The sequence below is a fragment of the Trypanosoma rangeli genome (assembly GCF_003719475.1).
Source record: "Trypanosoma rangeli strain AM80 chromosome Unknown Tra_15.4_contig_00372, whole genome shotgun sequence".
Lineage (NCBI taxonomy): Eukaryota > Euglenozoa > Kinetoplastea > Trypanosomatida > Trypanosomatidae > Trypanosoma > Trypanosoma rangeli.
This window is the reverse complement of record NW_021706119.1, coordinates 1-10918: the sequence shown is the minus strand read 5'-3', so window position 1 is coordinate 10918 and position 10918 is coordinate 1. Positions and strand designations below refer to the sequence as shown.

General features: G+C 54.1%; 6 protein-coding genes across 6 annotated transcripts, besides 9 other annotated features; all 6 read left to right on the top strand.

The window, feature by feature from the left end:
* Position 1: 1 nt before the first annotated feature.
* Positions 2 to 43: a microsatellite.
* Positions 44 to 160: 117 nt separating this feature from the next.
* TraAM80_08078 (uncharacterized protein) lies at positions 161 to 481 on the top strand (the record flags this gene model as incomplete). The annotated part of the gene is made up of 1 exon (XM_029384839.1): positions 161 to 481. The coding sequence occupies one exon, from the start codon at positions 161 to 163 to the stop codon at positions 479 to 481; it is 321 nt and encodes a 106-aa protein (XP_029235297.1).
* Positions 482 to 573: 92 nt separating this feature from the next.
* Positions 574 to 610: a microsatellite.
* A 472-nt stretch (positions 611 to 1082) lies between these two features.
* Positions 1083 to 1646, top strand: TraAM80_08077 (putative RNA-binding protein; the record flags this gene model as incomplete). Its single annotated transcript, XM_029384838.1, has 1 exon — positions 1083 to 1646. One exon carries the CDS (start codon positions 1083 to 1085, stop codon positions 1644 to 1646), a length of 564 nt encoding a protein of 187 aa, XP_029235296.1.
* A 152-nt stretch (positions 1647 to 1798) lies between these two features.
* Positions 1799 to 1833: a microsatellite.
* A 237-nt stretch (positions 1834 to 2070) lies between these two features.
* Positions 2071 to 2089: a microsatellite.
* A 21-nt stretch (positions 2090 to 2110) lies between these two features.
* Positions 2111 to 2171: a microsatellite.
* Positions 2172 to 2181: a microsatellite.
* Positions 2182 to 2287: 106 nt separating this feature from the next.
* Positions 2288 to 2350: a microsatellite.
* Positions 2351 to 2465: 115 nt separating this feature from the next.
* Positions 2466 to 2515: a microsatellite.
* Positions 2516 to 3482: 967 nt separating this feature from the next.
* TraAM80_08076 (fatty acid transporter protein) lies at positions 3483 to 4847 on the top strand (the record flags this gene model as incomplete). The annotated part of the gene is made up of 1 exon (XM_029384837.1): positions 3483 to 4847. The coding sequence occupies one exon, from the start codon at positions 3483 to 3485 to the stop codon at positions 4845 to 4847; it is 1365 nt and encodes a 454-aa protein (XP_029235295.1).
* TraAM80_08075 (fatty acid transporter protein) lies at positions 4847 to 5968 on the top strand (the record flags this gene model as incomplete). Its single annotated transcript, XM_029384836.1, has 1 exon — positions 4847 to 5968. One exon carries the CDS (start codon positions 4847 to 4849, stop codon positions 5966 to 5968), a length of 1122 nt encoding a protein of 373 aa, XP_029235294.1.
* A 19-nt stretch (positions 5969 to 5987) lies between these two features.
* On the top strand, positions 5988 to 6722 carry TraAM80_08074 (fatty acid transporter protein; the record flags this gene model as incomplete). The annotated part of the gene is made up of 1 exon (XM_029384835.1): positions 5988 to 6722. The coding sequence occupies one exon, from the start codon at positions 5988 to 5990 to the stop codon at positions 6720 to 6722; it is 735 nt and encodes a 244-aa protein (XP_029235293.1).
* A 19-nt stretch (positions 6723 to 6741) lies between these two features.
* Positions 6742 to 6767: a microsatellite.
* A 262-nt stretch (positions 6768 to 7029) lies between these two features.
* Positions 7030 to 10464, top strand: TraAM80_08073 (uncharacterized protein; the record flags this gene model as incomplete). Its single annotated transcript, XM_029384834.1, has 1 exon — positions 7030 to 10464. One exon carries the CDS (start codon positions 7030 to 7032, stop codon positions 10462 to 10464), a length of 3435 nt encoding a protein of 1144 aa, XP_029235292.1.
* Positions 10465 to 10918: the final 454 nt, after the last annotated feature.

Below are 10918 nucleotides of genomic sequence, written 5' to 3'. Positions count from 1 at the left end.
CGTGTGTGTGTGTGTGTGTGTGTGTGTGTGTGTGTGTGTGTGTATGCAACTCTCTCGTTGTTGGTTGGTTTGCCTTTGTCTACTCGTTGCGCTTGTTGCCGCTTCGCTTTTTCTAGGCGCGCGGGAAAGCAGGGGAGGAGGGCACAGCTGGTTTATAAGAATGGTCAAGATCTCACACGAAGAGTCACAGCGCATCAAGACGGCTTTCTTGTCGTATGCTCAGGGTCAAAGCAAAGTCACGGAGCCTATGATTGACCAGCTCATCTGCGGTGCCATCCCAGGTCTCTCGTGGGAGCAGCTGCAGGAGAAGAAAAAGGGTCGTGGGGCAGCGGATGGCTACGACCGTAGTGCCTTCTTCGCCCTTGTTGCGTCCGACGAGCAGTACGTGCGGTTTATTGCGCAGCACTTTCCGTGTGCACCGGAGGAGGAGAAGCAACCGGAGATTGACGCTCTGGAGCTCAAGACTCAGAAGGGGTTTTAGTGCAAGGAGGAGCAAGTATTAAACAAAAAGTGGTCCCACGATGCAGAACTTCGGCGACAAATGCCGGGATGTGTGCGACTAACAACGCATGTAAATCAAAAAGAAAAACGAAAAGGAAAAGAAAAAGCAGGTGAATGTGTACGATTGAAGGAGTGCAGGAGGAAACGAAGGAGAGAAGGGAAGCGGGGAGGGGAGTGAGACATTTTTGCTTGCTTTTCTTCCCCCTCTTCCCCTACTTTTCTTTTTTGCTGGGCACGTGTGTCTGTCGCTGGCTTACAGAAAACTCAAAAAAAAATAATAATATGATTTTTGTTTTTTACTTGCCGCTCAGGAGAATTACTTGAGAGGTGGGTAAAACCGCGGCGTGCCTTCCTTTTTTGTTGCGTGGGAGCTCCACATGGGCCCGCTCCTTCTGCCACGTGTGTGTATGTCTTCTTGTTTCCCCCGTTTTTTCTTTGCTGTACCCCCGCTTTCTTGTACTGCGTCGCCGTGGTGTGTTGTGTGCTAGAGAAGGACGGGCCACCCTCGTGGTCTCTGCAGAATACACATCACTTGCTGTCGTGTGGGGGTCCCGCTATTGTCGTTTCCTTGCAGACGAGAAATGGACGACAATTTGGCCGCTGAGATTGCCAGAATAGAGGCAGAGCTTGAGGCAGACCGCCAGTTTCGCGAGCTACAGCAGAAGCAGCAGCAGCAACAACAAGCACAACAGCCGTTTGGCTCCATGGATGCTGCGAGCGTCTTTGACAGGGCATCCCCTGCGGAACACAATTCGCACCCCTCACAGCGGCCGCGGGCGTTTGCCCAGGGCGGCGACCCCGCAGCGCTGGCGCAGCAGCAACAGCAGCAGTTTGTTGGGCAATCCGCAATGGCTCCAACGTCGGGGCAACCGCACCAGTTCTCGAAAGATAGCGATGGCCGCTCCGTGTTTGTGGGGAACCTGCCGAAGGGTGATAATGCTGGTCCGACCACCACGCCGGAGGAGTTGGCGCAGTTCTTCGCTGACTGTGGACAAATACTGAACTGCACTGTCCTGCGGGACCGCGCGACGGGCGAGCTTAAGGGTACGGCATACCTGGAGTTTGCCACCTACACTGCAATGGGGAAGGCTATTGACACAAAGAATAACGCCAGCTTCAAGGGAAGCACCATTATTGTATGTTGACCGTGAGTTCCACCAAATATTTATCCTCCTCTTTTGCTTGCTTGTGGCCCTCCTCCGTCTCCCCCTCCCTCCTTTCTTTCTTACGCATGCAATGCACATGCATTCCCGCCTGCGCCCGCGCCCGCGCGGCCTCTGCGGTGAATATGCGTTAAGGAGGGGAGTGGGGTGGGAGGGGACGGGGGAGAGGCGCACAGCCATGCCCCCCTCTTTTGTACGCCGCACGGCGCCCCTCCCTACAAAAACAAAGAAACAAAAGAAGGCAGAGCAGTGAGTGAGTGTGTGTGGTGAAGCCCAAGCATGTGTCTTTCAAACAAAAGAAGGGGACCTGTCAGAGAGTACAGTCCAATAGAAATCACAGCAGCAACAACAAAAGTTATCGCTACAAGAAACATATGAAATAAGACAGTGATAAGTCACACAGACCAAAAAAAAAGAAAAAAAAAGAGATGCACGGCCCCTAATATAAAAACAATGAAAATAAAATACAACAACAACAAAAAAGCACAAATATAACACCAACAACAAAGGATAAAATGCGAAAGACCCGCGCCCGTTATATTTTTGGACGTATATATATTAAGGATTTTTATGTCGCATGTGCGGCCAAATCTTGCCTTTTTTTACTCCCTCCTACAGGAAAGCACACACATACACACACACACACACATACACATACACACATACACACACACACACACACACACTGTTCTGCCTTTCTTTTTGTTTTTTTTCTCTCTTCTAAAAGCTTTCTTTTTTCTCTGATGCATCTCAACTGAAACTGAAATTCGACCTTTGCTTCTTTTTTCCCGTGTGCATTTGTGTACATTGTATTTTGTATATATGTATATATATATATATATGTCTTTATAGGTGACGAAAAAGCGTTCTTCCTTTCGCCCTGAACGGGCACGCGGCGGCAGAGGAGGACGCGGTGCTGGCGCAACTGCAGGAGATCCTTACCACGCCATGATGGCCCTGATGGGAATGATGGCCGGCGGCGCAATGATGCAGCGTGGTAACAGAGGTGGTGGACGTGGGGGACGGGGCCGTGGCGCGGCAGGTGGATATTCACCCGCCGCGGGCGGCTTTCAACCCTTCCAGTAGGATGTGGGAGGGCTACCACAGACAGTGGCGCGGAACTAGCAACGGGTATATATAAAAAAAAAGATAAAGGACAGTGCATGAGGAATACATGCGCTCGCACCGTGGAGAGGGTAAGAGAAGAAAATAAATGTGGATGGATGAGTTACCGCGTTTCTTTCTTTCCCGGTTGTTTGATTTCTTTTTTTTTTGCCGTTTTTTTCTTGTTGAATGCATGTGTGTGTGCTTGGCTGTCTTTTACGTGGCGGCCAAGCTCTGGCCATCCTATGGGATGGTACGGAAAAAGGTGGGCGACTGAGCTGGCGAGGAGGAGAAAGGAATGAGGTAAATACCAAATGAAAAGGTATATTTTGTACAACCGAGAATAGATTAAGTGAGGAAATGAACGTAAGAAGAGACGCGATAATACGGCATGAATACCCGCAGAAGTTATTTTCTGATGCTTACTCTCCTACCGCAACGGACCACTCCGTATGCACCTCACCCGTTGTATCCACAGCACACGTGCATACAGAGTGGTCCGTGGATGAGGTGTGGTGCCTTCCCCCCTACTTTGTCCAGTGGCGCTTCTTTGTGTATCTGTCATTCTTGTTGCTATTGTTTTGATCCCACGACGCCTCGTTGGTGGGATTCATCGCGTGCGTTGAAAAGGAACACTAAAAGAGGAGGATAAGAAGCAACGAAAGAATAAAAAACGGCCGAGTTCTTCCAGACGAGTTAACCGAAATACATACAATGCATAACTATTCGCATCGCGGTGCCGAGGATCCCGAGACGGAAGAAATGTTGACCGTCAGCATGGAGGGAAAACGGAATTGGCTGCGCATGTCACAGTACGCATACATAACCACGAAAGAGTACGTCAAACTGGGATGCTCTTTAGCCGCCGTGCAAGTGCGATCCTCGCTGCGGGGGGCACAGTTGTTTTGGCAAGATGCCTGGCAATCACTTCTACCGCACAGCCTCGTTTCAAAGAACAGCAAGTGTCTTTGCCTGGACGACGGTCTCGACGACGTTATCGAGTATAGTCTCACATCCCTCCTTTGTGAGATTGCCGCAACGGCGGAGATTACACATGGGCAGTCCGTAAGCATGACACTGCTGAGGGCATTTAGGAGGCAGTCGTGTTTTGTCGCCTGCGCCCCGCGGGAGCACCAGGTGGCGTTTGAGATGGTGGCAACCGATTCGGCCATTCCAGCAATGCAGCTCCGCGGTGCTCCATTGAATGTGACGTATGAGGAGGCGACGCGTTTAACAAGTTTGTTAAGTGAGGCTCTGGCGTGTGAGTGGTACTGGCTAACGCACCCCCCCGTGGCTGCTGCTGCACCCGCTCGGACACCGGATAGCGGAAACTTGTTAACGGAATCCCATGTTCTCGCCCTGATGCTTGATAACTGCCCCGAGTTTAATCTTATCTGGATGGCTGTGTCCGAGGCAAGTGTTTGGCTGACGTTCTTGGATGCCCTTTACGGCACAGGGAGGCCGCAAGCAAAGGAGGAAGTGGAAGCGGAGAAAAATAGTGGAGCTAAGAGGGCTGCAGTATATCATCACTGCAGCACGGCTCTTCTTAACACTAATCTCGCAAACCATAGTATGTTGTTACACAGCCTAAGGTGTTCCGCGGCGGAGATTTTGGTGATGGAGGAGAGGTACGTCCCGTTTCTTTTTGCCGACGAGGACGACCTGTCTGGGGAGGGCGAGCATCGGGAAAGAAAGAGGAGGCCTGTGCAGCTTCCACCGTGCGTCCGAAGGGTGTTTCTCTGGCGAGCGGCGCCATTGAATGCCCCGAAAAGCAGCGAAGGGAGTAGAGCTGTGGATGCTCGACGAGCTGCGAACGCTTCAATGAGGCGTGGCACTGCAGTAATCACAGCAATCCCACGGGCATCGACCTCTTCGATCTTGTGCGTGCCAACTACGATCTACAGTCACAGCCGTCCGCCTTCACTATCCTCAAGGCACGTATTCTTTGCGCTCCGCCGGCAGCTCACAAAGCGGCAGCCGCAACGGGGTGGCAGAGGCAGCGGCAGCAGCAGCAGCAGCTACGCGGTGCCTGCATACGGAATACAACACGAGAAGCCCTGCTGCGGTTTCTTCCGGTGATGCCGGTGCTGCATATTTACACCTCGGGTACAACCGGACTTCCCAAAGCGGCGCGATTTAGTCACTTGAGGTTTTTTGCCGCCATTTTTCTTTCTTCCATGCTTTCGCACCGAGGGAAAGTGATGGAGACTTTGAGGAAGCAGCACGAGAGCTACAGTGGTGGAAGTGGCAACGATACTTGGTGGTCCAGCTTTAAAAAGATGTTTACAGGCTCTTGCTCCCCCCTCAAGGACGAGCTCAATATTCTCACGGTGTACAATTGTCTACCAATGTACCACACAGTAGGCTGCGTGTTCTGCATTGGGCACTTGCTACGGGCTCTGCAGGAGCAGCAGCGTGCGGCAGGTACGGTGACGTTGTATCAGTGGAAACCACAGGGTGATAAAGGCAAGATAGGTCGACAACAGCAGCAACCGCGGCTGGCACCGACCGCCCGTATGATAATACGAAGTAAATTCAGTGCTTCGCAATTCACAAGAGACCTGCAACGGTACCGAGTCACTGTGTTTCAGTACATTGGGGAGATCCTCCGGTACGCGTTGCATTATGAAAAGAAGATGCAGGTTGTGCCGCACAACATCGCCGTTGTGCACGGCACACACTCTGATAGTGTGAAGGGGGACAACATTGGGAAAACCATTGGCAATGGCAACCAAGGGGAAACTCGCTGGGTGGTCCCCTTTGCATTTGGTAATGGATTGCGTGTTGACATCTGGGATGAGTGCAAGCACACCCTTGGTATCGCGCAGGTGGTGGAGTTTTACAGCTCAACGGAGGGGAATATATTTCTTTTTAACCTGTTTGATGTTCCCGGGGTTGTGGGGCACCTGCCGCTTCTCCCTACCCCGATCTACTGGCTCTCCACACAGTTCAATCCATTGTTGCCCTTTCGCGTTGTTAAGTACGATTTTGATCGCGATGAGGTGTGGCGTCACCCGACGAAGGGGTGCTCTGCGTACTGCAACGTGGGCGAAACCGGCGAGATTGTGGGGGAAATTATTCAGGGCTTTGACGTCTTTGGGCTTCGACGCTTTGATGGGTACCACAGTGCTGCGGAGACCCGGAGGAATGTGATTCGCGGTGTCTTCAAAAAAAAACGACGCCTACTTTATCTCGGGTGACTTGGTGAAGTTTGACGCGATGGGGTTCGTCACGTTTGTGGATCGCGTCGGCGACACGTTTCGCTGGAAGGGCGAGAACGTGTCGACGACGGAAGTGATGAATGCCATGAACAAGGTGGTGGGGGACACGGCCTCCGTGCAGGAGGCGGTCGTGTACGGCGTCAGCGTCCCCCACCACGAGGGACGGGCTGGGATGGCGCAGTTGACGCTCACGCCGCTGGGGGAGGCCCGCGTGCGTTCCGCAGCCGCTGCAAGAGAGACTGGCGCCAACGCTCTGCGGATGACCCTTCAGGACGAGAAACGGTTCCTGCAGAACGAACTGTACGGTCTGCTCACTGGGGCGAAGGGTGGCTCTGCCGCGCTACCAAGCTACGCCGTCCCCGTAAGCGTGCGCATAGACGAGGAAACGGTGGAGCATGGAGGTAAAGGTGAGCAACCACGAACGCAAGAAACTCGTGCGTCACCGGAGAGTGGCGGGTCATTCAGACAAACAGACTCTAGTCTGGCCACTGACAAGGCACGCACCACCACTTTCAAGTACCGTCGACACATGCTTGTCGGCGAGGGCTACAGGTTCGCCATCTGCTTTGATGAGTTGGCTTCATCGCGGGTGTACGTTTTGGTGACAAAGCGAGGCCTCTTGACTACAGTGGGAGTGGAGCCGGTCCCTCCGTCTCTTTCCTGCGGCTATGTGCCGTTGAATGCAAAAACCGTCAGTGTCCTTGGTGAGGATTTGCAGAGCTGCGGGTGGTAATTTTGCTCTCGTTACGATTTTATTATTATTATTATTATTATTATTTTTTGCACATCGTGTAGTTCTCTTTGTGAGGCTGCCGTATAAATTTTCGTTCACCCTCTCCCACTGCGGCTACGTTCCATCTTGTTCCTACTCTGCGGCACCGCATTGATGGAGTTAGTTGTTGTGGTTGACATTCACTGATGCATTGCGCCATCTTTCGTTATTCCTCTCTCCGCTGCTCATACGATATCGTTTGTTGTTGTTCCCACTTGGCGCTGTCTCTCTTTTCTCAAGCGGTTAAGAAGGGAGGAAGGGTGGTCGTATGCACGGGGATGCCGCGGGCGGTGCAGCTGGGACATCGACGGGTACTGTCGACATGCTGGCGGAGGAACGGAGCAGTCTGCAACTCATTCTGGGCACAGTGCACGCCACACTCGACTACCACTGCCGCGCTGCAAGGAATCCTGGAAATAGCAGCAACAGTCACGGGTCATTCTGTAGTAGTAGTGGTGGTAGGAGCGACATTGCCTCAGAAGCGGAGGTGGTTGAACTGCTCGGCATGTTGCCAAAAATTCTCTGCAGTGCCGTCGACCCCGCCACACTCCAAGTGAAGGAGCGGCAGCGGCAGTACATGACCGTTGCCGGCGTTGCACGCCCCCCTCCGTTGTCCTGGCATACCACCCTGTATCGTCTTTTGTTTACCCCTCTCTTATTCTCCTCATCATCACCGTCGTCGTTGTCGTCGTCATCATCGTCCAAATGTGGTGGAGACTGTGCTGTGCTTGAATGCCTTGCGCGCGTGCTTATGAGTGGGGGTGACGCGAGCCGCATGGAACCCCTCGACGTGCTGCCAGGGGACCCTCCAGAGGAGTTCGCCACCGCTACTAGACAAAATATGTGGTTTGCAGGAACCGTTACACTTGCGGCGCTTCGCTCACTTGGCGACATTGTTCAGCTGTGTCTCCACGATGCCGCTGAGGAGAGGCGTGTTGGCGGGAAACTCTCTACGGCACTCCCTTACAACCGTACGACATCCCCAAGCGGCGAAAAGGCAGTCGCGACTCAAAACGTTCTGCGAGATGCGCTTGGGCATGCCTTGTGTCAAACCGGCCTCTTTTGCCATCTCTGGCACACCTTGTTGTTTCAACCCGTCGTACACACCCAGCGGGTGGTGACGGCGCGGGTACTTTGCGACGTAAGTCGCGCGGGTCTTCTACAGCTGTCTGCTGCCATCGCGCGAATGCGGCACATGATGGACCCCGCTGTCTGGGGTCGAAGGGTGGCCGAATGCATTCTTTCCGATCCCAACGCATCAGTAAGGGAATCTCTGGCCGCGGCGCTGTACGCAGGTCTACAGTCCTCATTGCTGGACAGTGACCTTCACGCTGGGCACAGTGATGGGTGCGTCTACTGGTGGCGGTGGTTGACAAGTCCCTCGCTACGATGTCTGCTTGGCGTTGTGGCAACAGGGGACTCCTTTGCCGTGCTGCAGCCAGTGCTGGGTTCACTGATTTTGGTGCTGGAACACGAGCAGTGGAAGGATGCGACACGGCAGTGTCCACCCACCAGGTCTGCGACGGAGCGCGTTGATGCGGTATCGGTGGCAGAAGTGTGTGCCACCGTGTTGGTGCATCTTTTTACGGGTCCGACAGCCGTGAATGCTCGGAGTTGGGACGACGATTGCGGTGAGCAGTTGCGGCGGTATCGCCTTCTTGTTCGAGGCTCGGTGCGGCTACTTCGCCTCGCGTTGAGAAGCGTTGATCGACTGCTGGGGGGCGCTGGCGTAATGCAGCAGCCGAACGGGGGTGACGACGCCGAGCGCAAGGCCTCGGTGCTGTTGACTACATGTGTGGAGAAACAGTTGCTGTTCGCCGTGATGGCGTGCCTGGAGACGCCGCCGGAGGGCTCTTGCGCACGTACGTTTGTGACATCATCTATGCGGGCGGAGATGGTGCGGCTCGTACGTGACGTGCTTGAGCGAGCCTCCTCGCCACTGTTTTTCTTGACGTGCAAGCTAGTTGCGTACCTGCCAACGATGCTGCAGGTAATTTTAGATGCGACAAAACACATCGTCATTGTCGACAGCAGCCGCGGCGGTTGCAATGACAATGACGACAGCGACGGGCTTCCGCCATGCCGGTCGCACGAGGACGTGTTGTGCAGCGCTGGGGTCGAAACAATCTCTCTGCTTGGCGTGATGCTGTGGTATGCGCCGTTGGTGCGTGAGTGCTTTCTGGACGTGCTTGCCTCTCTGCACTGCACGGCAGAGCAGCAGGAGGTGCTCTTTGATGCCATGGAAGCGCTTGCCCAGTCTATGCCGTCGCAGGCAGTGCAGGACCTTCTCATTGTGGACGTGACGGGCACCATAATGAATGAAGTGAATCAACAGCATCGAGAGGGACACCCGCCGCAGCTTGACGCGCTTGAGCGCTTGCTAGTGCGGCAGGAGCAACAGCAACGACGGCGGCGGCAGCGGGGAATGGAGAACCGTGGGTGGGTGGCAGGCCACTTCACACCCGAATGTCGCTGGGTTTCTGTGCAACAGCAGCGGCAGAAACTTGGACCGCAACACGGTCATGTGTGCCGTGTATTTGTGTGGTTCATTTTGCATCACCTTCGCAACAGCAGCAGGAAGCTGTTAGCGGCTGACGGCGCTGAGGAGGAGGGGGCGGCCGGCAGTGTGTCAGTATCCCCAATTCAATCCAGCACCGGCAACAGTATGGTGGGGCATCATGTGGGTAGGTTCATTAACGACCTGCAGAAGAGTTCTCGCCGTGAAGGCGATTTCATTCTTTTGGGGCCGCGCTACACTCCGGCTGTGGAGAGGCAGGAGCTGCAGTATGCCGGGGAAGAAAAAGGGGAAGAGGCTGAGGAGGGGATTGCTTCCCACAACGGTGTAAGTGACACGTTATGGCTGCAACGCGTGTCTGACGGTCATTCCGTAGACATCTCGCGGCAACAACCACCACAGGCAATGGAAGAGCCGGGGCGCATGTCTCCTGCGGTGGTAGGCAGAAATCCGATGGACCCGTTAGAGCGCGTACGACAGCGGCAACTACAAAGTATCGCTGCGGAAGAAACGGCGTACCGTGCAGCCCTTAGCCTGTTTGCATCTCTGGCGTCACGGTACTACCGGCACTTCCTAACCCCGCGGGTAGCTCTGGAATACTTGCATCGCCTGCAGCACGGGGGAGCGCCCCGGCGGCAACGGATAACTTCTCCGACATTCACACATTTCTCCGGGAGGAGAAGTGTGAACAACAGCAACAATGCATTGCGTCTCTGGACGGATCGCGATGCCCGTCGGGAAGATTTCTTTTACTTTTCCCTTCTTTGCAGTGAAATAACTGAGCAGGCAATAGCTGAGCTCGTGGAGCGGTGCAAACGGCATCGACAGGCGCTACACAGGACCTTACGAACCGTGCCGCAGGCCTCGCGTGGACGTCGTTGGTTCCTTCAGGATGCAGCTACAAATATCATGGACCGCCTCATTGCGCTTTTTCAGATTCTTTTGCAACACATCCATTCTGAAGGAGAACAGGCAGTACAGCAAGCGCTCGCTCAGATGCCACCACCTTCTGAACATGAAGACGGTGATGGAGATTTCATGACAAACGTGACTCGGAGATGTGATTTCAGTGACGACACACTGTGGAGGTTGCATGGCGGCACGCTTATCGAGGTGACGGAATTTCTTGGGCGGTGCTTTTCACGTCCTGCGAAGCAGGGCAATGAAAACGCAACGACATTCTCATAACCCTAATATATTAGGGGGGTACAGAGTGAAGCACAGGAAGAGTGACTTATGCGAGAAGGAGAGATATGGGGATTGGAAGGGAAGGATGCTTCGTCTAACGTTCCCTCTGCGCGTGTGCGTGTTGCTGCCTTTTTCTTCCTCGAGACGACGTTTTTGTGTTCTCCCTCTCCTCGTGGCCTTTATTATTATTTTTGCTGCGTGGGTGCCCAGCGACGTCGGAGGGTTGGAAGTCGCGGTGCCTGCGCTGTTCGTGTCAAGCTTGTAATTCTTCTCCGCCTCTCTTTATGTGGGGCGTGGCCGGTGCACTGCTACCCCGCTCCCGCTGCGGCTGTGACTTGTCCCTTGCACTCCTCCTGTTTTCCCTTCCTCCACCGTCATTTCTTATTTTACTCTTTTTCGCTTGCACACGCACACGCAGAACACGTCTGAAAGGGCAACCACTCCACACAACAAC